This window comes from Stegodyphus dumicola, chromosome 2 (assembly GCF_044657685.1).
Source record: "Stegodyphus dumicola isolate Sdum_Otavi_A_Nest chromosome 2, ASM4465768v1".
In the NCBI taxonomy this organism is placed as follows: domain Eukaryota; kingdom Metazoa; phylum Arthropoda; class Arachnida; order Araneae; family Eresidae; genus Stegodyphus; species Stegodyphus dumicola.
In genome coordinates this window covers 174,693,514-174,721,071 of record NC_140769.1, presented here as the reverse complement: position 1 = coordinate 174,721,071, position 27,558 = coordinate 174,693,514, and the positions used below count along the sequence as shown (strand labels likewise).

Genomic DNA, 27,558 nt, shown 5'->3' with positions numbered 1-27,558 from the left:
GACTTAACGTTAAAGTCGCTAACATTGGTAGTTGAACTTGTAATCGAATCTCGGGGAACTGGCAGGCTGCATGGTTGTTTTCGTGGTTTTCCACATCTATAACATGTATACGATTCATCCTTAAAAGTTCCTCCACGAAGGCATTCCTTGCCAGGTCGATAGCCCTCGAGCTGCTTTACCTTAATAAATTAACGTAACCTCATGAAGCAAGGTGGAATTTGAGTTTTCACCGTCTTTGGCGAACCGCCGTTCTTAAGATTACATGATGTTTGTAAGAAAGAAAGAAATAAATTATGTCAAAGTTAATTGTTTAAGATTTATTTGAGTTCTACTAACTGATGGTTTAAAACAGCAAGTCTGCATAACATAGTCCACTAATTTCCAATTGCGGAATACACGATACCAATGTAAACATTTAGGCTAGTCTGAATGCTTGCATTTTATCATTAAATTTGGCTATTTTATTGATTTTTGTTTACATTTGAAATGTACATCTATTTCTTTTGCTTCTCCAAACAGTATGGATCTTTGTCAGTTGTCTTAAGATAAAATATGATGGAACTGTCTTTTTGAGCAAGAGCCTTGGAATTGACTGAGTAATAACCCATACTAACGCAGTTCTCTTCGCATGTACCACATGTATCACTCGCTACTTGATCCAAATTTTCACACTGCACTGACTTGAATTTGCACTCTGGCTCTTCTATGCTGGCAGTAAACAATTCATAGGCTCTCGAATGGCTGCATGTCAGAGGATCAGATGACACTATAATAAATTTAAAAATTAGAAGTCAATACAAAGTATATATAAACAAATATATATATTAATATATTATTTTGTGTTATATAAATATATACAAAATATATAAAAATTATAAAAATTACGAAAACAAATCATATAAAGTTTTATTCTTTAAGTGTGCATCATACTGTAGATTCGAGCAATTTTAAACTGTGTTTTATTTTTCTTGCTATTATAGTATGCCTTGCATAAATTGTCAGATGATTATTAAAATAAAAACATAGGTTTAGGAAGAAACATTTTGCATACTATTTAAGAGATGATTTGAGATGTCTGTTGAATCAAACAAAGCATTGAACTGGATACGTACTCCTTCGGAATTTTGCGAGTATTCAACCAGCTCGGAAAGAAACCTTATCATCAAATATTATTCCAAATACTTCTGAATCATAAAGATAATGCTACACTTCATAAAATTTAAAACATGCGTATTATAACTTATAAAATACATATTCAATAATTAAAATTAATACCATCATGTATTCCAAGTAGTAATTTTACATATTTATAGCTGTGCCAAATTTTTCTTCTAAGTTATGATTCGAAGTGTATACTATAAAACAAATATTTTTAATTAAAATAACTTTAATAACAAAGTCGAAACAGCGAAAAAAACGAAACAACAGCAATATGATAAGTTTTATTCTCAAATCCATCAAAATCAGAGGGCACGCCAATCCTTAAATAAATCTATCAAAAGCAATAAATATTACTTAATATGATCCGAATACCTCTGAGATTAATAGAGATTAAAATTTATAGCACAGCAATAAATGAAGAGTGTTTTTAGTCCAAAGGGATTTGAATCCCGAAGGACTATTAGTTTCGTTTTGGCATTTTGCGTCGGACTCATAAATGTCGGTTCACTTTTCAAACTGTTGCCACAAAATGTTAGAATCCTGCATTATATTTGTAGAAATTAAATAATGAAAAATCTGCATAAATTTATGTATATTTCTCGTATTGTGATAAAACAACGGTACATAGAGTCATCGAATTTTGAATAACGTAATCCTCCAACGAATATGAGCATGTGGAAGACCAAATTTGAAATTTGAAATTTGTTTTATGATCGATTTCCTATTTTTTAAAACTTTGACGAATTTTTGATTAACAAACTCAAGGATTTCAAAGCGAGCAATGGCAACGTTGTGCAGAAAAAACATTTTTATCTCCAGCGCGTGAGTCTCTGTATCGGAAATTCTAAAGATATGCTCGTTTTAAAACTATTTTGCGATATTGCTGTTGCACTGGATCTTATGGTTTAAGTGCGAGGAACATGATATTTAATAAAGAAAGGTAACACACAAAATGTTAAAAAACGCCCCTTTGCACGTAATTTAAAATCTGAAACATTTCAGAATTTTTTTTTTTTTTTTTTTTTTTTTTTGTGTGTGTGTGTGTGTGTGTACCGTTTGATCTAATAGTCAAGAGACTTAGAGCACAAGATCTGAATATCTTAACTTTCAATAAAAGGGGGCTCTTATTATTCAACGGACTTACTTATTCTCATTTAAACGAGATACTGATAATCCTATACATCTGTATTACAAGGCAAGAAAATATGTATAGCGTATCAAATAACGAATCGTCAAATTTGAAGATATGATTTGACAATAAAGGTAACAGCTAAAGGCTTCACACGTTTCGACTTCCAGTTTAAATACTACTAGCGACAATAGCAACTAAGGTTAGCGCCTTTGCCTATACTGTAGACAGACATTATCTGGAATAGTTTGCAAGATTGTATAATAATATGCATTTTCTGTTTTATTAAAGGATCTGATACAGCAAAGCTATGCGATCAGTTACATCCAGACTTTGCTGAATCTCGAGCATTTCAATAACCCATGGGACTGGATTATAGAATATGCGAGACTGGCAATGCTGTCTTGCTACATCCGGTGACGAGAGAGTTAGTCCACAAGACTAGAGATTCGTATTAAGGATTTTGTCTGGTAATACGTACATGTACAAAAGTAACGTCGCGTTTCTCAACCGGTGGCACGAAATTCCTTTTTATCCGCCCAAGAAAAGGAATTTCGTGCTTTTTGAATGAAACTCTTCAACATCAGATTCATTCTCTGAAGCTCTAACAAAAAGCTGAGAGCAAAGAAAAGTTAAGACACATCCCGTGATTCAAAAAGGTGGATAAAGGGAGGGTCCACGAAGGGATCCCTTCCTTTAGTCAGATAGCCCTCGTCTGATTTGCCATGATCGAATAAACCAAACCATTTTTTAACTATGCTAGTAAATGTATTGATATTTTACACATAAATCCTTTGGAGGCTGTGAGATTAAACAATTCATTTTTCCAAGATACGTAATACGAGCTGCGTTTGTTTGCCTTTTCCCATGGTGTGTAACTGGAATGCGAATTGAACTCGTTGATGTCCACTAAAAGCTTATGTAATAAGTTTTGAGTTCGTGTTTGCTTTTATGAAAAAATTTCATTTCTGGTTTTGCTTATTGCTTAGATTGCTCCACAGTTGCAACAATTGTCAAATCATATTCCACGTATTCCATTATTAATTCTGCGTTCTCATGGAAAGTCTGTTTGTACCAAGATTTAAAGAAAAGTAATTAGTAATCCTTAAAGACTAATTTTCATTTTGATAGATTCGATTTCGATAAATACTTGTATGATGGCGTCTTTTATTCCGAGAAAATCCGCTCGTTCGAATCAAAATGGACAAAATGTGTTGCTATGATTGGAGATGATACTAAAACATAATTAAGTAATTTTCTCTCCAAAGTTGTATTTTAATTCTCAGATACATAACTTTTTGACGTCTTTAGTATATTACTTTAAAAAGAGACCTGCTCAAGGAAGTAATTTAGTAATTAGGAAGATGTAAATAGAACTATTTTAAAAGACAGAATACAGCTGAAATTGTGATTTTCTAATGCTTACATGCAAATTTTTCATCAATGTTAAGAAATTTACTTACATGAGGAGAAGACTTGAAGATACGCTTCGCTCGCTGTTATGCAACCAGCTTGATCTTCTCCGCCATTAGGGTAAAAATCGAAATGACCTACGGTTTCTTTAATTCCGTAACCTTAAAAAAAAAAAAAAAAAAAAAAAAAAAAAAAAAAAAATTTTCAAGCTAAAATTTGATGCAGTCTTCTTAATTTTTCTCAAGTCAATAAGGTTACACAAATTAAATTTTATCAGAAAACTTGAAAAAATTCTAGTTTCTGTTTATTATACATGAAAAGTGTCTATAGATTTTTACAGACAAATATTTGATCTTATTCCCTAAGTCGTAACTATTTACTACAAGAGAACAAAAACTGCATCCTTTCCAAAATGCAATGAAATATATTATTTGAAATAATTATAAAATTTGAGTTAAGTATTAGTAAATATAAAACTTCAAACTGAAATGTCATTTCAAAATTAACTACGTCTTATGCTTGAAGTTGAAAGAAAAGAAAGAAAACCTTATTTAAATTTCATTGAAAAAATTACTTTCGAAAATTTCATTTTGTGCGCCTGAAAATAAATATTATACATTTTAATAATTTAGGATACGTTTTAGACATTATTATAGCATGTTTTCTTTCAACATATAATCTTCTATGTTACACCAAAAGCAGTAATTTTTTATTCCCTTTCAATTATATATTACATTCAAATAAATCTTCTATGTATTGCACAGTATTCTTTCTGCTGAAACTTTCATTTAATATACCAATTACATATACATACATATATACATATATATGTATATATATGTATATTTGTATGTATGTATATATATATATATATATATATATATATATATACGAAACCAGCAAGACAACATGAATTAGAAAGACCTTATTGGTCAAGAATTTTCCGCATTAAGCTGCAAAATTTTTAAAAATTTTATAAGAGGAATGTTAAAAAGCTAATGCTAAAAAGTATTGACAGTATAGTTCCTTAGCAAAAATGCAAATTCATGCAACAACTAAAAACAATATTAAAGTAGTAAAAGCTATCTCGTAAAAACTAAATGTAAAATTACAAGTCGAAATGACTTCAAAATCAAAATGGGTGAGAAAAAATTAAGAAATTTTAACGCACAAACAATTTTAAAAAGAAATCTTGTAAAAGTAAATACATTTCAAAGACACAGTAAATATGTACAAAAAATTGCAATAAATGGTATATAGCTCAACACAATGTTTGAGACGGATAAACCAAGCAGCTCAAGACACGAATCAAGTTAATACCTACAGCGCGTTTCGTCAAACGATAATAATTGAGATTATAAACGTAATTTCACTAATAGAATAATCCAACTTAATAATCTAAAAATGTTTAGTAAGTCTCATATATATATATATATATGTGTGTGTGTGTGTGTATTTAATTTTGCGAATTTTATGATTAGGTCATATTTAGGTCATTGACCAACTTGATGTTTAAACAAACGAAACCTACATTAATTAAATATATGAAATTAATCATGGAACTTCACACAAATTCTATAGCGACTGTCCACACTTTCAGTCAATTGATCGGCCAACACATTCATACAAGCAATGGCATTCCTTCTTTATGGCTGTTTCCAAATGTCTGAAACTAGCTGGATGAAAAAACGTGCAGAGACTGCATATTTGAGGGCAACCTTTAGATTTTCAATGGAATTAAAGCTGAAGAAATGCGGTGGCTACACCATATGAAACATACTATCATACTCGTTACATTTAGGATACATTTAGATATTCGTTAACGAAGTTGGCTATATGGAAATGGTTTAGAAGAGATACTTTGTTGACAGACACAAATTTGCCGAAAACACTTCGACATGTTTAGAATCGTTTTTACTTCTCAGAAATTACAGAATGATCAAACGCAAAAGAAAACATCGACATTTTAAATTGACTGTCTTGCCTTAGCGCTCACAATCTGCTATTCCTCTTCTTCCAGCCACGGAAATACGAACGCCATCAAAAATTACCCTACTAATGTTATAAATATTTCGTATCAGCATTTTCGTATCTCCTAAACCTTTTCAGAATGCTGGATCTTAACGAATTCCTATCTAACATATTTTCCTACAATCAATCGGAATTGCATGTTAACATACGAAATAACATATTGTAATCTATATCCGAAAGGATTTTCAGCCACAGAAATTGAAATACTCTTTTGAAAATTTCTAATTTGCATTGTGGCTTAACTTTTGGAAGCCTATGGCATATATATATATATATATATATGTGTAAGAATATAAATAATATGTAAAAGATTAAATTAGCAGCGTAAATTAATTTCCCTTCTCTATTCTAAAAATAGAAACTTCTATTTGCACTGCTTCATTTCGAGAAAAATCTATGTCATGTGACTCTTACGTAATTCTGGTGATGTAAACTGAACTAAAACTCAAGCAGCCACTAATAATTTTACAGCAATATTAACTACCCAATCAAAATGCTTTGAGAACCAAAACTAACTAAGTTTGACTTAAGATTTTATCCTGAACATTGTGCACTTATTTTCCACGCTTTGACCTAGGTACACTGCTGTCTTTATCCTGCTGCTTTCTTGCTACAAAGTTATCAAAAATGTAAATTTTTCGAATAGGCACAATTAATGTGCCAACTTGTTTGCGGCCACAAATTTGCTGAAATAAAAATGAAGACTTAAGTTGCCTTCGCCTCCATTTTCCTAGTCATTATAGATCAATACAACTATGCCATTCAAATTCCTCCTCCTCTTCGGTTACCTATGACTTTGTTTTAATCACATATAGTAGTATATATGTGCACATATATACTAGAGTATCACATTTTTAAAAAAAAAACAATAACCCAATATTATTTCTATGCAATATGCTGCTGAAAATTTAACGAATTATAGATAAAAAAGTAAGAAATTTAGAATATCATTCACAAGGACATGAAAGAAATAAAATCAAAACGAGTAAATTTCATAATAAAATTAGATCAACTACTTATTTTCAAAGCAGAAGAATTTTAGAAAACAGCTAAAAATAATAAAAGGAATACAATCATAATCTGATCCAAAGTTATCAAGGTTAGGTAGATCAGATTCAATTGAATCCCTTCCTCGAGGAAATCCATTGTGTTTCTGTGCACTCAATATTAGCTGATGACCCATTTTAAATTCCCTATGGGGAAATTTTGATATTTTGCTGGTTTTTATTTTATTTCTTTCATGTATTTTTGAATTAGGTTCTAAATTTTTTACTATTTTGTCTACATATATATATATGGATGATATCTGTATGTATGTATACAGAGGGAGAGAGAGAGATGTACTTATACATGATGGATAGATAAATTTTGAGGAGTTTTAAGTATCATTAGTTATTGAAATTCTACATTCATTATTCATGTATTGGTATATTGTTTTAATATTTACATAGTGAAGTTAATTGCTTCTGAAATGATAATAAGGTCTAAAATAAATTTCTCACATTCAATCATCGCTTCTTAAAAAAGACTAAAATAGAACTTAAAGGTTTTATGTGAAATACATCTACGAATACCTTCAAAACGATTTGGTGCGTAGTTCGTATGGATGACGTCCACAAATTCTGCATCTTCTCTACCTAATCTGACAAGTGGATGAACGCCATTGAACAATGGACCAGCTGGATCAAGACCTGAAAAATAGGATACTGTTTGCTGCTTTGAACTTTTTAAAATTAAAAGAATGTTATATACCTATTATAACATAACAAATGCTTGAGGCACACATTTCAAGTTTTCATCGAAATAAAATAAAAAGGAATACCTAAATTTTATGAAAATAAATAAAGTAATTTTGAATTTAATTTTAATTTTTTTTCATTAAACACATTTATAAATTTCTATTTCGAATATATTGGTATATTTTTTTATTTGATGTTATAAAACAACTTAAAGCGTAATTTAGCATAAATTAATTTGAGTTAAATTATGATTTGAACGTACTATGAGTTAAAAAGCAATTACATTGTAAACTGCAGAATAATTTCTTACTAATCATCAACTAGCTCACTAAATTTTAAAGATTTCAAGCAAATAATTGATAATTAACTGTGAAAACATTTTTGTCTTTATATGACAGATGCGTTATGTCTGTCGAGAATCGAATGATTATCTTCAAAGTGTGAGCTAGAAGCGTATTGTTTCAAAATATGTATCTATAGAGAAGAGCCAAAAAGAAGCTTAAAATTTTAATTGATATGTTTTTACCGTAAAAGAATCAGATTATTTTTCCTTTATGCCATTGTCAGATCAGGTGTTTCACTGCGTTAGACTCTCAATAGCCTGCTGAATACCGTCGATTGAACAAAAATAATTAAATTATTAGTAAAATAAATTAATTAGAGTTATTTAGAATGTAAAGGTGGAATACTGAAAGCAGGACAGTAAAAATCAGAAAAATTACATGATGAGGAAACTGCGAATACTGTATTGTACATTGGAAGGGCATAAATCAGTATTAAAGGTAGGTTATAGGTTCAAGTACAGCTCATCTTTATTTGAAATGAGCAAAATCATTAAGCATCACACATCAGGCAAGAAAAATTTAGAAAGTTAAATTAAGAATGTACGTAGATTGATACAGCTGAGGGTGTTGCATGGGGCTTCAGTAGTTACAAAATATTACAGTGTGGCTGCTGATATTAACTTATAAATTTTGCCTACTTGTGACAATGACAGCAAGGGAAGTATACGTCTTAATATAGAATACTTTACGCCTGTTTTTCAGGTATTAGCTGATCATTCACGACAACTCTCAGGTATCGGCCCCAGGAAATGATAGTGGGTGTTAAATGGGCACGCAAAGGTGCATTATTGATCGGGGTCTCCAATCTCGTCACATAGGCAAAGATCACTTTCAGGAAACCAAACCGATTAATATAGCTCATAGATGGTCGAGTGCGAATATCTGGGATGACACTTTTCAGAACTTCACTTACTTTCAGAATGAAATGACACTCTGATCTACCAATTAAAGAATTTGACGTGGGAAAATTTTAGATGAGAAGCTGGAAATTTTATACTAAGGATGCTAAAATTAATGCCTGTAGCCATTAATTTGGCAATCTGGTCAGCTATGCCATGGCCCAAAATTCCGGTATGTGCCGGTATCCAAAGCAGCTGCGGTCTCAGGGTTTGGTTCAAAGAGAAGAAAAGTTTTTGAGTAAGTCTAACGATTGAATTTCTCCATCAATTTCTTTGAATTACTTTCAGGTTTGATCCAGATTAAATATAAATGTTGAAGAGAGTTGAACCATTAGAGTTGCAGAAGCGTAGTACTGCTTTCAAGGCAGCTAAAGAGTTATTATGGTTCAGTTTTCAGTTCACGTGCTTACTATGTTTTTGCCATTCAGGATGTATTATATACTTCCTATTCCTACCTCACCTTTGGATCCATCGGACTAGATGACCTTTAATGTAGCAGGTGCTGGTTATTCTGTTATAATATCAAATTTAGCCGGTTAAAATATAACAGCGGTATAATGTTTGTAAGGGGCAAAGAAATACTTTATTTATTATCTGTAAGGAATAAATTCATTATTTCATAGCGTAAACTTCACTTTTAATATAAGAGTGCACATGTATTCTGTCTGGACCGCAGAATGCTGAGAAGGAATACCCGCATGGGTATTCAGAGCACTGGAAGGGGAAGTGTGGTACCTCAGCAGGACGCACGGCTGAGGAATGACTGTTTCACGGATTTAAGATGACTCTCCATATGAGATGTTTGTTCTATACATTGAGGCTTCACGTAATTCTATTTTCTCTGATACTTTCTGATATCAAACCATGAGCATCAAGGATAACACCCAATATGCTGCTGTGGTTCCATACACACTGTAAACCAAATTATAATTTTTTTCTTTAAAGTATCTAATATGTGGTTGTCAGTTTAGATGATGATCTCTTGTGACCCAAGGTATTTGAGTTGTATAACAGTTTTTATGTTTTTAGCACAAATTTTGAAAGAAATGAAGTAAAGTTTGAAGGAATCTACGAGAGTCATACATTGAACTCTTACATCGTAAGAGGGTCACTGAAATCTCTTGTATTGATGCTTTAGTACTTTGCGCGAATGCCAGGAGAGAAGGTTGTAAACTCCGCAATATTGCACAACAAAATAAGAGTTTTAATGCATCTAGTATAGTTTTACCTCGTATCATACCCTGCACCATCGTATAAAAAGGTAAAAACACAGGTAGAATTCGATTGCTTTCAATTTGTGTTGCTCCTGAAGAAAAAGGTTCTATACTAGATCCCTTGAAATTCGCCCAGTATTTTGTTCATCCCAATTTATGCATTCTAGCATTGCCTCTTAGCTTAATTCTGCAGTTTAGAAAAGCGCAGCTACAAAACGAGAAACCACATAATGCATTGTTTCTTGCTTCTGAAGAAAGAGTATCTATTTCAGATTATCATTAAAGTTTCTATCTTTTTTATTTACTCTGCATTAATGCTGCTTTTTGTTTTATTATCCTATATAGAACAGCACAACAGAGTTACAAGGTATCAAAACGCTCCACGCAAGTTCTTTTTTACTTTGAAGATAAAAGATGTATGCCATATCACTTATCAAAATTCGTACAGTTTTAAAAGTACTTTTCATAATGAAACCCAGACTTACCGCAAATGTTTTATACGTAGAAATTGTTCAATTAAAAATTCTTAACTTTTGTGCAATACTAAATCTCATTTCACAGCACTAACGATTTCTGTTTATTTTTTAAAAACTATCACTCGCTATGCCACTTAATATTGAGATCACATCTTCAGACTGAAGAGCTGAATTTGACTAATGAAAGCTTTGGCACTTACAGGTGCATCAGTCATTACCCACGTCTACTGACACATGAATGAAATGAAACATTTAAAAATTTCGAATTTCATGGTCTGTCAGACGCCTTTTATTTTTATGTTACTGATATATTCTTTTTTAAGTTTCAGTAAACTGCATTCAACTTTTTTTAATTAATTTTTTCGCCGTAAACGAAATTGCATAATTAAGTAATATGTGTTTCTTAATTACATATTTCTTTTTATGTAATGTATGATAAGCATGGTTACAAAATGAAATTTAAGTTCCCATTTAAATATATACCGAGCAATTTTAGAGGCGAAACATAGATTTTAGTCACCACGTATTTTACTATTTGTGAAATTAAAAAAGTCCAGGACTTAAGGAATTAGAAGCTGTTCAGGACATGAAAATGGCATATGTTGTATGTGTTTGCAAAGGGGATGTACTATAGAACACTTACCTGAATCCCACAGAGTTCTGTTTCAAGATTGTAATTTTATACTTTCGACAAAATTCATTTTCGCAAAATGAAGCTGTTCTTATTGATAGCCCTGTATTAGTTAAACGTTATTTTTGTTTCATGTTAAATGTCCAGAGAGAATTTTTTATTAAAATGTATCTCACTAAATGTAGAGATTGAATGACTGTTATGTGTAGAAAACGTTCAGTTAAAAATTCTGAACTTTCATACAATAAAAACTAAACACAGCGAATCGATCAGTCGCGGGGTTAACGCAAAGAAGAGCTACTAAAGTTCGCCACAAAAAATATTACGGTTCTATCAGAGTTATTCATTTGAAATGTTAAAATCTGAAAATATATTTTGATACGAAATAAACATCTCTAAAATTAATTTCAACGTTTTGGATGAAAAATAAAGTTTAGAGAAAAAAGTATGGAACCATAAGAAAATTTATTTTGTCTTCTTCTCGAATGATAGAACTAAGTTCTATAAGCGTACTATATTACTATAAAATTATATATTACGTTCATTCTAATTTTACCAGTTAAAGAAGCCACGAAGCATTTTTGCCATGACATTTGGACAGTATATTTGAAGTCAAAAGTCGCTTGACATGTATGCGACACTTGAATCAAGACACTTGAATCAAAACATTAATTTTGCTGATAACGAAAGAATACTTGCTGACACTAAAATTTCCCGAAATCATTATGTATCAGACTGAGAGCTGATAAGAAAAGGTTTTTAATATAAACAAATATATTATGAACTTTAATTATATGTTACCTGATATTCTTCCAATTAACTTTGTTGTATTGCGCAAAACCCATTCACCAGCATATCCTGCGGTATGAGCACCAAGACTGTGGCCAACAAGATGAATCAATTTAGGATCGATTTTTGTTGCGTCCTGAAATTTAATTTAAATCAGTTATATTTTTAAAGGTTATACTTTATTTTATACGTATTTCTGTTGTTAAGTTATACGTATTTCTGTTGGTTATACATTTAAAAGTGTAAATGAAATTTTATACGTATTTCTGTTGGTTATACATTTAATACGTATTTATACGTATTTCTGTTGGTTATACATTTAAAAGTGTAAATGAAATTTTAGGAACGTTTTCGTTCTCTTTTATCATATTTCTGCGGAACTTAATTTATTTGAACAATGGAAAGGTTGGTTAATTCAAAACATTTTATTTTTGAATAACCATTAGTATTTATTTCTGAAAGCAAAACTAGAAATAATGCTTTAAAAACTTAATAACACTAAATTATCAGGATGATAACTTGATTTTTTTATGTGCCAAAAGTATTCGATATAAAAAATAAGGTTTAGTTAAAAAAGAATGATTTAAAGGTTCACAGCCTGTAGCACGTCATACCAATGGTGCTTCTACAGTTTTCGCTACTGTTTTAATCTTTCGTTTTCTCTTTAAAGTACGGTTTTATGTAAGTTAAAATTTCAATTTAGTCTTAAATATCATTTGAAATTGTAACGAATTTCAGGAAAAAGAGTTTGATAAGAAATTACATTGCATAGCAACTGAGTTTTCTGATGTTTTTAAACTAATGGCTTCAAAATAAACAACAGACTTCTATATCTGGGTTTTCACCAGGAGGAAACTAGCCCTGGAAGAAGTTTCATAGTTTCAGGGGGATGCAATCAGCCTGTATTTCGCTGTTAAGTATTTAGTTTTACTTTATTAATATAAAAAAGCTACAAAAAGTGTGAAAGAGGTGCATGAATAAAAAAATGTTGAGAAATCCTGCATCTATCCACTAATATTCTCTGCTTCAAAGCCAATCAGTATAGTTGCATTCCAGTCCCCTTTATTAACAAAGTATACTAACTAACATAATCTAAACGCTGTTCAAGAGCTTATCCGTGTGAAAATGATTTACCAAAAGTTTCGAATAAATATGAATAACAACATGAGTAAGAGTAAATAAATAAAATATGACGATTTTGAATGAAATAATTATTATGATTAAGTTGGTGTATCTAATTATAGTGATTAGTTTGTAATATAATGATAAGGTTGATGTAACATTTTTTGTTTTAAATTCTAGTGTATATGTACATTTGGATAGGCAAATAGATGTACGCGTAGAAACATATGAATAATAACATGAATAAGAGTAAATAAATAAATAATGACAATGTTGAATGAAATAATTACTATGCATAGAATAATGAATATGCATAATGGTTTTACATTTATGTAAAAGTTTCAGAATGCAATTTTAGTAAAATTTTATTGGACTGAGGTAAAAGACTATATGTATATATTTGTATATCTGTTGCATTTACGTATATGCTAAAACTTGAATGATATAGACAGAAAAATAACTTATAAAACTGAAAAAAATATGAATAATACTTACAAAAATAAATATATGGAATGCAACCAGTTCAAAATGGTAATAGTTGCTTGATTTCTACTTTAGAGCTTTAAGGAATTCGAGATGATTAATTCTAAAAGCTTACGCTCAATTTAATATCAGATGTTAAAATGTTGATTATTAAATATTTTAAATTCTTTTGAAGATTTTAAATTTATTTATAACTAAAAACATTCATACCATCAGTTGTTGGATGAAATATCCAATGTCAGCTCCAACCATTCGAGTATTAGCAACAGCCTTTTCATAAGTATGAACTCCGTAATACCAGGATGGAGAAGCTCCATTTGACCAATCAACGACAAAGACGTTGGTATTTTCTTTGTTGATAAGAGCATTTTTCATTCTCTAGAAGACAAATAAAGTGGATTATAGAATTGCTTATCTAAATATCAGAATATAGATATTATACAAATAAATGCCTTTAACTTAACAGATATGAAACTCACTTAGAACTTACGTAGAAAACAAAAAATAAAAGCATACAGCAAAAAGAAAATGAACAATAAAAATTTAATATATTTATTCTTTTCCACGTCGAGACAATATATAACACAAATATCCCATTTAAATCTAGAGCAAACAATACATCTATACAGTATGTTAGATGTTAAAAATGAATTTAAATTTATTTTTAATTCTTTAACGGTTTTCTGACACTCAGAGTTACTTAAGAGATAGAAATTAGATAATTCCATTTTATTTGATTTTTAATAATGGATGTTATAAGAAATAACCAAGAGGCATTTAACACTTAAACCTCTCTCAATATTTAGCTCCCAGTTAAATGAATAAATATCAATAATATTTACTTAGAACATAACGGACATCCTGAAAATATATTTAGCACTTCATGAATGTTAAAATAAAATTCATGGCTTTGATTTTCAAGTTAAAAGAAACTGGAGATATTTCATATACTAGTTAATTCAATTGTAAGATCTAACTTTTGCTAAATTAATTCTATGGACGATTAGTTTACTTGTACTTGATATGTTATTAAGCAAGCGGAAATTTAATAGAAACAAAACTTCTACTCATTATGTAAAACTCAGTATTACTTAAAAATTTTGTTGCTCGCAGGTCATACAAACGCGCGATAATTTATTTATAATCGCAGTCGACAGGTGTTTGAAAATAAATCCGGGACGTTGAACTATTGGAGATAATTCCCAACTCATCTATCGCAATTAGTTTAACTGGAACAAAATTCTTATTTACCCAGAAGTTTAGACAACATTCTTTTTTGATCAATGAAAGCCTAATTACTTCCCTGAGTTAAAGTAAGTTAAGACACGAAAGTACTCATACGTATGTATAATAAAGAAGAAACTGTTTGTCCTCTAAGTCAGTCACTATTATACACTGGTGTGCAAAAATTAAGGACGAGACGGTTTTTTCAATATAACTTTGTACAAAAGCTTTCTAAATCAACACATTTAATACCGTAAGATCCCCAATACGTCAGGACATGAGTAATGTAAGCAACACTTACTAAAAGAGAAATCAGAGGGATAAAAAGAAGCCTTATTGAAAAAATAGCATGGAGCGCAATGGGACTGAAGGCCGAAACATCCCTGTGATGGGTGTCCAGCAAGAAACATCCGGTCTTTAATAGGGGATATGATCTCCCCTGACTGCTAGGCAGGTTTCACAGCGTCTGCCTATGTTGAGAATGAGGGTGTCAATGAGTTGTTGAGGCATTGCTGCCCATTCGTCTTGCAGCGCCAATCGAAGCTCCGGAATCGTTACTGGTGGTAAGGTACGAGCTGCCAAGCGTCTACTAGAAAATCCCATACATGCTCGATGGGATTGAGATCCGGAGATCGTGCCGGCCAATCCATACGTTCAATATCCTCACCTTCTAAGAGCTGTTCGGCAGCTACTGTGCGATGACATGGTGCATTGTCGTCCATGAAAAGGAACTGCGGACCCATAGCACCTCTAAAAAGACGCCCATATGGAAGAAGAATCTCGTTACAATAACGGGTCCCGTTGACTGAACCTGCGTCGAAGATGTGAAGGTTTGTACGACTACCAAGCATGATGCCTCCCCAAACGAGAACACTGCCACCTCCATACCTGTCCCTTTCAATGATGTTCGAGGGATGATTGCGGCTTCCCCGCTCTCTCCAGATGAGTATGCGATGAGAATCGCTACTCAGACTGAATCTGCTCTCATCTGTAAAGAGTACTCGTCCCCATTCATTGTCTCTTCAATTCCGGTGTTCCCGGCACCACAGAGAACACCTTCTCCGATGGGCAGGCGTTAGAGGTACACACCGTACAGGGCGTCGTGCAAACAGACCACCACCGTGCAGTCTTCTAACCACGGTAAAACGCGATATCGGTCGTCCAGTCGCCTGTGTCGTGTGTCTAGCGATTTCTCAAGCTGTCTGCCGCCTGTTTCTTCTGGCCTGTAAGGCAATATACCGGTCATCTGCGAGTGTGGTTCCTCGTGGACGACCACTACTAAACCCCTGGATAGCTGTTCCTGTAGTTTGAAATTGTCTCCAAAGTCGTGAAACGATGCTGTGAGCAATTCCGAACTCTGCAGCCACACTTGTCACACTGCGGCCTTCCTCCAACTTCCCAATGATTCGACCTCGGGTAAAAGCATCCAGATGTCGTCTAACAGATTGATTATTCGCCATTTCTCGCTGAGGCGGCAATTCGGTGTGATTTTAACTGCTATACGGCGTGCAATCTCTTTGCCAGAAATACTGATCTTACACCGACAACATGCTTTATACTACTCAGACACTCCCCCTTTACGTCTACCTGCATATCTGCGCATGTGCTACCGTACATCACCTTACTTAATCTCCTGATTGGTCTTTCTGTCCGCTCTGCCTCTTCGTTCAGCTGATATGCTAATTTTTCGACTTCGTCCTTAATTTTTGCACACCAGTGTAGCTATCATTACCAATTTTTCTACAATTCTTTTCTGGGCTCTGTAAAAGTTCGACGTCCACTTTTTTTAAAAAAAAAAGTAGCTTAAATCACAGATCTTGATTAAAAACTCAGAAAAATGATAATTTTGGCCCTCATTTTTCCGAGTGGCAACAGTCTCGCAAGCTGGAGATGAAAATCTGCTTTATTTTCGAAAGTTGTTGCCACTGCTCATTTTCAAATCTTAGAGTTCGTTCATAAAAAATGTCTAAGTTTTACGATGAAATAAAAATAGAATTTCCAAACATTAAATACATTATTCCCGATTTAAAAAATTCGTGGGAAGCCATTTTGACTATTCCTCTTTTCGTACGACTTTAATCAGCCGAAATATTAATTAAAAACTCTGAAAGCGCTAATTTCCGCACTCATTTTTCTGAGTGGCAACAGTCTCGTGCGATGGTGATAAAAAATGTTTTATTCCAAAAAGTGTAGCTACTGATCGCTTTCAAATTGTAGAGTTTGATAATTAAAAATGTTTAAGTTTTACAAAACCCATGTATATAAAGAATAATGTCTGTTTGTTCGCGTTATTGATTTATGATCAGTTAATGATAAATGTTTTGCCACATTTAATCGAATAAAATTCAATTTGGGTGAATTATTGGATGGAACTTTAGCTTTTACGACCATTTGGTTAGAAAGACGAAAATCATTAAAAACTGCGTGCCATTGTTGCTGATATAATGAGAGAAAATTAGCTTATTTTTCGAAGTCGATCACCATGGGTAACCTCGTAACATTTTTCTATCAAATTTTTTATGTGAGTTCCATACCGCATCAGACTGAAAACTGTATGATTATGAGTCGTATTTCTTATATCGCTACACCTAGAGAAGGATTACAGCGGTATCGCTCTCTTTGTTGTTAGATGCATTACTCTCAATCTCACTTAACTGGCATCGGATACTTCCGCTAGTTTAGATAATAAATCTAAGCTGCTTACTGTACCGTAAATGATTTGCTTCTTTGATTTTATATTGTCTTAGTCTGCATTGCTCCCAAGTGAAAGGTTTGATTCAGAAACACGAACATTCAAACAAAATATTCATCACATTTGATCAGTAAAAACTAATATTTCCAGAAATTTATGTATAAGCTTAAGATGTAATTATTAAATGTTTTTGATGGACCGGTTAAAAAATTTATTAACTAATCCTTTGTTATTCAGAATGAAAATGATTTTCCTTTAAACAACAATATTTAATTTTGCAGCTGTTACTTAAATAATATATAGGGACGTTACCAGGTTATCCATGGTGATCAATGGGTATTCTCCATGCTTATAATGTATTCCTGTAATAACTCCTGTCCCCTTAATGCATTCCTGTAATTCCTGTCACCTTAACATATTTCTCTAATAGGCGCAGAAAGAATGACCAAAGTTACCAAATTCATTCTTGAACATTTTGCGAAATTTGCAAGATAAAACTTTCGGCATCATCAGTTTAATGCTTAATGAATGTTGGTGGTAGTAATGGAGGTTTTGTCGCATATTCTGAAAGGTTATGATTTGAAAAACATAGGTTACATAAAAAATAAATAATTACCACTCGCAATTTTGAGCAAAATGAAATTATTAAATGGAACGGAAATATATATAATGGTGACAGGTAGAGCTGAAACAAATACATGAAACTAAGACAATAATATCAGATATAAAAACAGGCATAAAAACACATATCATGAAATATAATAAAATACAAGGGGCAAAAGTACAACACATTAAATTAAAACAAAGTCAAATTGCATGATAAACACCCGTCTTTTTCAGGTATTGAAATAACTTTGTATTGAGCTTTCAGTGTCTGGCGTATTTTGCAGCCTTTTCACAATGACCAAACGTTTGGTAGGCGTTAAGAGATTCTTAACTTAAATCTAAACTAACAAATGAAACGTGACAACGTCACAAAAGTCTCTTTTTGAAACTAAATAAGAATAGAAAGCACAACTAGTGTTTTCCAAATCAGCCAAACGCTTATGGATGAGAACTTATGAATGCGATTTTGCATTGTTTCACTTTTCATTTGAGTCTGTTGCCATTTAGTAAAATATAAGTAATTTCCCTTTTAAATTTAATATGATTAACATAGTAGGATATTTAAAAAAACAATAGTTGCCGTACCTAAGATATTACTCATTTTTCTATTTTGATCAGATTGATTTAAATAAAATGCATTTAATTCATGCTATATCAAATTAAAAATATTAAATATTAAATATTTTATAGAATTGCAGTATACATTTTTTTACTCCCAAACATCCAAAATAAAAGTAATGCTTCATGTTTCCATGTCCAGTGTAAGTGTAATTTTTCTAGTTTTCTATAAAACGTTCCGCTGTTCCGCTTGAGGGGTCTCATTTGCTAAACTCTACTGATAAATAGTTTTAAACTTCCTGTTAAAATCTGAATCCTTTCAAATTTCCTTCCTTTGTATTCTATTTTATTCCAATTTCAGTTTGTCGAGGTTGAACTAGTTATCTGCAATTTGATTTGTTTTTTCTTAATTAAAAATGTGTTCTAAATTAGTTAATTAATCTTCTGAATTAAATTAAAAATAAGGTAGTTTTCTTTTACCATTGGAGTAACAATACCCTGATGAAGATGTTTCAGAAAACTAAAATCTATTTGGTTTTATTTTTTGAAAATTTGAATTTAAATAAAATTAGTATTTCATGTTTCTCGAATTTTTGAAGTGATTATATATTCCAGTTACTTAAGTGCAAATTCCCAGAAGCTTAACTCCATGATTCCTTCAGCCTACTCTGAGGAAAATTCCTAGATTAGTTTAGTTTTGATGGTAGAGTTTTTTAAACTGAAAATTTAGCACATTTTTATATCAGTTTCATACTAACCAGAGGCCATTCTGCATTTCCACCATTGAATCCATGAATAATGAACACTGTTTTCGCAGAAGCATCGAAGCAGCTGTCAGCTATTTTCCAGTCATTAAAAGTCGACGACATAATAACCTCAGGCTCATCAGTATGTCCTGGGCAGAAGAGACGGAACTCAGTTGCGATGTCTGCTGCGTAATCAGGTAAGTATAAGCCAAATGAAGGTCTTTCGCTGATTGGCTGATTGTAAGGCTCTGAGTTACTGAAACATCCTAATTTTTCTTCACAGAAATCCTCTCTTTCCAGCTCTCTTTGTAATTCTGTAAAATAAACACACATTGCATTAGCTATTTCCCAGCAATGAATTCACTACCGTCATGAGCCAACTTAAGACTACGAATATTCTATATTTTTCACTGAAGAAGGTTATGTTTTAGTGAATTACTTCCGAATTTTTCATTGAATCATTCAACAAGTTTATTCTGTACAATTTTCACTGAAGAAGGGAATTTTTCACTGATTGAAGTTTTAAATTTGTTATTCACAGAATTTTGAACATAATTATTCACAATGTATAATGTTTATTTTTCTCCGAATGAGATAATGGTTTGTGACCAGTCATTTTCGTTGAAATTGTCCTAATTTCTGGTTGTTTATTACTTAACTCTTACTAGCTACTGCAATTTTATGATGTTTATTATACTGATGTAGTTCACTTTGGAAAAAAACTTTTTAAATATAAAAGAAAACGTATTAGTATTCTTAAAATATTGATCGAATATGACCAAAAAGTAGGTTTCGATTATACTTTTATAAGTCAAATAGATCTATTTCATCATGCCTATTGCTTATTAAAATGTTAGTGATACGTATAAAATATTTTCTACTTCATTTAAAGAAAGAATTATAACCATAAATATACTGATTATTGTAGTTCTTTCAGCGCTTTTTCTTTTTACAACAGATAACTATAATGGTGGAAAATAAGGATAAATGATCAGTAAACATTGATGAATATATTTTGTCATATTTCGCTCTAAATAATAGGTTTGTCGGTTCATTATGTTTCGAAAAGTTCACTAAAGCGTTTTTTTTTCTTTTGAATGCTAAAGAACATGGCTAATGAGGAATTCCCTAAAAATTATCTATATTATTTGAAGTAAATTTTTCTGGTTATTTATAAGCTGAATTGTGAATTTTCTGACAAAATCGTGCGTTGGGAATTTCGACTGAAATTGGGAAACGCACGCAGTTTGGTACTTTGCTCAAAGTTATTTATCTCGAAAAATCTGCTTTGGGCAAGATTCGTACGAGTAAGAGAATTTCAGTAAAATTCATGAAGCTCTGTCTCTGTGTCGTAAGCTAAATTTTATTGCTATTTTGAAACTAACAAAAAATAGAATGAATGATTTGAATATCAGAAATTGAGATTCTTCGGAAATTGAAAAAAGGTACAATCAATTATTGGAGCCACTAAGAAGCCTTAACAAGTAAAACAGAGAAATTTACCTTGTGAAATTTCTGAAAACGGAACAAGAATTAGATGAGAAGCAATTGCCCGGCGAGAGTTTTGGCTAAGCTTTTCCCGTCCATTACCTCTCCGGTAACTCGGAAACGTTTTCGAAGTCAGAAGATTTAACTTTATAATATCCCATACAGAAGGTTCGGCTACTCAAAAGAAAAAGTCATTTTTGACATCTCAACTTCGTGAAAATTTCACTGTCTCAATGATCGAACCTAGGTTTCAAGTACATGTCTCCGAAAAATTTCAGATTTCCCATCGAATAGCTAAATGGTGTAAATGTTCAAACAAGTGTTTTCAGCCTCTATGAAAAATGGCTATCAGATTTTTTTCATGATCTACATTACCCTTAAAGTGAATGTTAATCGACTGCCAGATCAATTTTCTTTTCTTTTGAATATGTTAATTGATTCTAGGAAGAAGTTTTGTGTCCTCATCTTAGGTTGAACATTAGATTTAAAATGACAGCTACTGCAGTTAAACATTTGTATAATATCCGAAATATTGAAGGAATCGAAAACGAATTGAAAACGATAGTGAAATAATAAAATACTTTAGTCAAAACGTTTGATTTGAATTTTTCACTAAAGTATTTTATAATTTCACTTCCGTTTCAATTCTTTGGATAGACTTGTCTTTGTTTAAAAGTAATTTTTGATTACCTTTAAACAAAAATTAGGGAAGTGACGAGAAGTTTCGGTGAACTATTTTAAATAAAGTACATTGGATTGGGTTCATTGGCTAATTGTGGATACAATAAAGCAAGAAGAACTTTTTATGAAAGAAAGATCTCAATTTATTTATGTTCTTGCTACGAAATGGCATTGAAGTTGATTGAATTCCTCTTATTTTCTGTTCTTTATTCTTGAAATTTCGTTGATTTTTTTAAGTAGGTTATTACTTGTTTGAAGTATTTTAAATTTAACATTTATTAAATTATTTTTTACATTTATAGGATTTTATGAAATTTATTACTTATGGATTTAAATTTTTGGTCTTTGCAAAAAATGATTTTACATTTCTTACTTTATGTATCTAATATACTAAGTGCGCAGTCATAAATTTGGAACTTTTAACTTCTGGCTGTAGACTTGGCTGGGTGGATAAGGCAGGAATCAAAATCGTTGATAAACCACTTTCGTTAACAAATCGAATCGTTGACAAAACCAATTTCGGCGAATCACCATCTTTATTTTGATGTACATAAAAAATTATTTCTTTGGTAGACAAATTACTTTTTGATCACAGTTGAACACAAATCATTTTTATATACACAGATAAAAAGCTACATTTCAGGCAGGAAGGCATAAGCGGCGCAGAGTTATTTGATGGCAGAAATTAGGAAAATAGGGGAAGCGTTAGTGCTCGTGACTCAGTATTTATACTTAGTAGGGGAAGAGAGTATTCTAAGCTATGATTGGTCAATATTAGTTTTAAGGGGGAAACAGAGCGCAAAATTTAGAATGTTAATTTTGAAGTCGCCAATTATATATATATATATATATATATATGAAATAAGGTGAATGATAACACATTTTGTAACACCATAGTTGCTAATGATGAAAGCCAATTCATGAAGAAGTAGATACAATTGAGGTCGGTTCGCACTTCTTACTTCTTCAGAAATAATTCTTGATATCGCTCATGTAAGCCGGCAGAAAATATGTACTCGTTCTTTAAGAGCTCCAAATGTACGTCTTATATTTTCTGTAAATATTTAAAGAAAGAGTGTTAACGACACCAAGACATCAAATCTGAAACGAAACGCAAGATTGTACTTCGAATTTTAGGTTAAGAATGATTTAGTTTTGAATTAACTTTAGTTTTGATTGGCTACTAAAGATTTAATTTCCTAATTATTATTATTATTGACTGAAATATTATGTAAGCACCTGTGTTATTAACTTTATACAGGAGCAATATGACGAGGATCCATTTTGAAACGATGTAGTGTGTTGTTGTGCATTTCTCACTTGTCTGACAATACCTTCAGAACAGGTTAACAAATTTTATCATAAGGAGGAGTGCATAATTGCGTCTGTCGTTGGCATGGGTCTTTAGTGGTTTTTTAGGAGGTATTGCAACTTTCCTCAGCTCTTCTCAGCTTTGAAGAAGAATCTCCAAGAGGAAATACACCAAAGTCTCTCTCTCACCTCTCTTTTGTTGCCACCAAAGAGAATGCATATTCAGGGTTATCAAAATAAATTATTTAGTAATTTCTTTAATCATCATTCCTGCACACTAAAAACTGTAAATGAATTAAGCATAAGTAAGTTAAAGTAAAAAATTTATTTTTTAAGCAATTTTCTGCTAAACAAGGCACATAAACAATCTGAGATATTATTGTATGAAAAGCAACAGATCATAGAGTTCATTTTTGAAATCCTTGAGCATATGTTTGAAAGCTGCATGGAAAATGTATTTCGACACAAATTCCTATTTTACTAGATAGAATGCTGATGGCATATGGAAGACTTTATGTCCAGTTTAAACAATTTTAATTCTTCTATAATCGGTTCTACAATCACGAGTTAGGAACTAATGCATTCAAAGAGGAACTAATGTATTCAAATTGAAAGGTATCATAACTGAATTGAGAATAATAACATTTTTATTTACGAACACGTAAAAGGAAATAGTCTTAGATATTAAATGTTTAACTAATAGGTAAGGACTGCAGAAGTTAGAAATAATGAAACAATACTTATTTCTTCAACTTTTTTAAAATCATTTATAATGATATAAAGAATAAAAAATCTAGTTGAATTCGAATTTGAAAATATTTTAATGACTTAACTTCTTATTTCGTTAGAATTTAATAAATTAATGGATATTTTAGGAAAAGAAGCTAAATTTAATAATTTAGCAATATATGATCACAGTTAAAACTTACTGTATGGAATTAATGCAGTTTAAAAGTAACGTGTATGTTTTAGTGTATGCTCTTTTTCCATATACTACAGGGGTATAGCGCAAGTATATTTCGTCTTCACTAAGTAAAAGCAATCTCTAGCACTTGCTTAGTCAAAGCGATCTTCCTTGTTTTCATGCACATTTGTTACCGTTTTGTCAGCAACTAGATTTCTTGGCAAAAGAAGTCTATGATGCGAAGCAATAGTCAGGTATTAATTAGTGGGAGATGAGTCATGAAAATCTGACAAATAGAAAGGATTTCTTCTTCAAATTCCTACCTTCTAAGAATTTGTGCGCATGCTAATTTTGTTTTGCCCCAAATCTTACATAATATCTCAGTTTCAATTCTTAGAATAAAAGCAACCGTAATTGTATATTCTCTATGAGTAACACTTACAGGATCTTCTTCGATGGCCTTTTAACCTATTAATAGCTTTAGTGTTACATATAGATCTGCGTGTGATGTTCTTGTAGTGATGTTGTGTCGTGAATGGCATTTCTTCATGCGTGACGTCACGTGAGTTCGTTGTGACGTACGTGACGTCATACGTCATGATATCAGTGAACCAATTCTTGTGGAGTTTGCAGTATGTAAGCTGACATTTCACTTGCACTAACCCTATATAAACCTGGGTTAAAATGTGCAAAACTTTATTTTTGATTTCCTTGGAAATGCTTTTAATTAAGCATTATTGCATTTTGAGGTTCAAGATCGTTCTCTCTTTCAGAATCTCATACATTATTCGAAGGATATTCCACTTTAGATGTCGAAAACATTTTCTCTCACAACATAAAATATCTAGATGAATAAATAAATCTAATTGATAAAACTTAAAGAAAAAACTGAAAGATCCCAAAATAAAATAGTAAACACTTTCAAACTAATAATTAACCAGTATTAACAAACAAAGCTAATTTAATAAAGTATTGAAATAATGATATTTTATTTACACAAATTACGCCTTCTATTTTTGCAATTATAATTCGAAAAGCGGTTTTCTCGTTGTCTTTGTTCATATAACAAGATAGTAGCCCTTTGCGTTATATGGAAGATGAGAAAAAAGATGCTATAAAAAAACACAAAATTTAGAATGTGTTAGGAATTGGTTACATCTCCAATATTGCTCAAAAGCGAAATAAAAGATTCACAAATAAACAGAAGAGTTAGCACGCGAAACTAGCGGTACTATTCAATGAGGAATAACAGCATCACTACTTACTAGCTTACAAACGTAATTTCCCTCATGTCACAATCTTGGACAATCTAGTGATTAACAAAGGCTGACAGCTGATTCAAATTCTAGCCTGTCAGTTCGATTGGCATACAAGTCTTGGCTGTTTCACACTGGTTTAATAGATGCAATGTTTTCCTCCCTCTGTAGTGCACACTTGGTCAAAGTTCTTGTTGATAACACGAATAAATGGCTGATTGTTTCGGCTATAACCGATAAATAATTTACTGTTTTAAGTTAATATTTTAATAAGACTGCGAGGTCTTGTTAATATGCGCATTTTTAAAACTTACTGAAATTAACCGTTTTTCCAATAGGAATAGTGTCTTAGGAACAAAGAACAGAACTTTTTAAATTAATTTAGATAAATATTATTCTTATCTTCCGGCGAAGGTTTTTATATCTTTAGTAAATATGCATGCAATATTTTTAGAATTATTTAACAGTTTAAAAGTTATTTAAGTGCCGCTAAGCCTAATTATTTTTGCAATGGCGGCAACGTTTGTTTACATTTGAAGCAGGAGAATAGTAGATTTGTTGCTAATCTAGACAAAGTAAGCTTTGCAATAGCAAGGATAACACATTCTTTTATTATTGCGAATTAAATCATGCTTAATCCATTCTGGAATTTATTCGAGGAAATAAGTGTTTAAGATTTACTTTATAATTTTCAATACAGATATTTTGAGCTGTTATGTATTTTCGCCTTGTTGCGAAGTGAAAACTTAATTAATTGAATGAGAAATACTGAATCGTCTGTGAAAAACTATTTCTTTTTTTGGGGGGGCTGTTGTTGTTTGCTTTATTTCTTTTATACATCATTTTAGGTTTATTATAGTATTTAGATAAAACATATGGCAACGATTAGATAATTCTTAATATTATACAAATTTTGTGAATTCTGAGTTAAAAAATGAATGAAATGTAATGCTGTTAAATGAACCTATGTCCGGAGTGTCGCTATAGTAAATAAATATAGTGAGTTTTAGAGTGCGTTTATTCTATTGTGGTTTATACGCTATTGACGAAATAAATTTAATTCAATCCAATAAGTTTAAATGAAATGCAAGGAGAAATGCGTATAATTTATTATTCCGTAGAAGGAAGTCATGTAGTGTACACATCGGATTTTTTTCCCTTGTAGGCATTTATTTTCAAACTACAGTAATGAAGTAAGACAGAAGCAGTATAATATAAAATGAAGAAGTTAAATGTTTAAAATATATTTACCTTCTGGTAGATCTTCTCTTGCTCTAATTTCCGATCTTCTGCTAAAGGAAATTCTTCTGCTATTGGTTCCTGGGCCAAGAACTTTACCGCTGACAGCAATTACTGCTGCCAGGAGAAACGCAAACGTTACTGAAGTCATCTTTCAAAAACCTCAGTGATCTGTGAAGAATAATAGTTTAAAATGTGCATTTTATAAGTCTCCAATGGATTCCTACCATCTGTTCTAATGACATTTAAAAAAAATAGTGTCATGTAGTCCTTGTTAAGTTAAGGTATGCATTTTAAATAAAACTAGGAAAGAGCAAGAACATATTATTTTACAGCACCATCTGTCTATAAAAATATGAGTAAATGACAACTATTATATCGTAGTTATGAATAGAAATATGGTATGTGTCTTCAAAGAAAAAAATTTTGTATAATTCACTTATTTGGGATTGTGTTAAAAATTGTTATTTCCCTGAACAAACCTACTATACAGCTCTGTGCACTTCTTTTTAAATTATTGGAATAGTTTAAAAAAAGAGTTAAGATATTTTGCAGCCATATAAAGTAATTTCGAAGTTAATATTTAAATTAAAACACGTATTTCTATTTAAATTTTTTTACAAAATATTTTTACTAGGAATTATATTAAATTTTCCTGAAATATATTATTTACAAGTTTATTCCTAGTTTTCCGAAGCATGTTTTAACCCATTAGACTGAAGTTATTATTTTTATATAACATACTTCCTAACTGTTGCTAATATATATAGGCACATGCATATGTATAGTATATTAAAATTAAGAATGAAATTGTTTATACCATAGTCTGTCTAATGGCTAATAGAATAACTTTTGTATAGTTTTTAATTGTTCAATTCATATATCTCTCAGGAATCTGATTGAATAATTACCTCACAAAGGCTGTTCGTCCCCTTCTCTTAGTGTAACTGGTCGTAGTACGCAAATTCAAATCCATGTTATCATATGTTTTAATTTTTTTTTGAAATTTTTGATTCTATAATAATTCTGTAATATTCTTTGCATTTACAGTATTGCAATTTATATATGTGTAATAGTTTATTGCCATGTACCTATTTATCTATGTTCAAATGAACGCATCAGTAGGTTTTTAACACTATTGTATTTCGTGAACCTCAAAAAGGAGAGCTCTATTTTTAATGAAAAGAACACAACATGCACTGCTTCCTTCAGCATAACAGTTGGAACAATGAAAACGGAATGCTTTTAGTCGTATTTTAAGCTGTCTTCACCATTTACACTGTACTTTCGTTGCCCTTTCTTATAAAAACAGCTCCAAGCAGGCGTCGTCTCCGGAATGGTTAACGAAGTTAGAGTCACTGACTAATTCCAAGTGTACCAGCTGCTCTATCCGTATGGACTAAATTAAAATAAAGTCTCCTA

General features: G+C 31.5%; 1 protein-coding gene across 1 annotated transcript; it reads right to left on the bottom strand.

Moving 5' to 3' along the window:
• Positions 1-291: 291 nt before the first annotated feature.
• On the bottom strand, positions 292-26,322 carry LOC118181536 (pancreatic triacylglycerol lipase-like). Its single transcript, XM_035350705.2, has 7 exons — positions 26,149-26,322; positions 19,270-19,571; positions 13,642-13,809; positions 11,839-11,962; positions 7,309-7,425; positions 3,754-3,864; positions 292-766 (listed from the first exon to the last, which is right to left on the bottom strand). The coding sequence occupies exons 1-7, from the start codon at positions 26,285-26,287 to the stop codon at positions 495-497; spliced, it is 1,233 nt and encodes a 410-aa protein (XP_035206596.1). The 5' UTR covers positions 26,288-26,322; the 3' UTR covers positions 292-494.
• Positions 26,323-27,558: the final 1,236 nt, after the last annotated feature.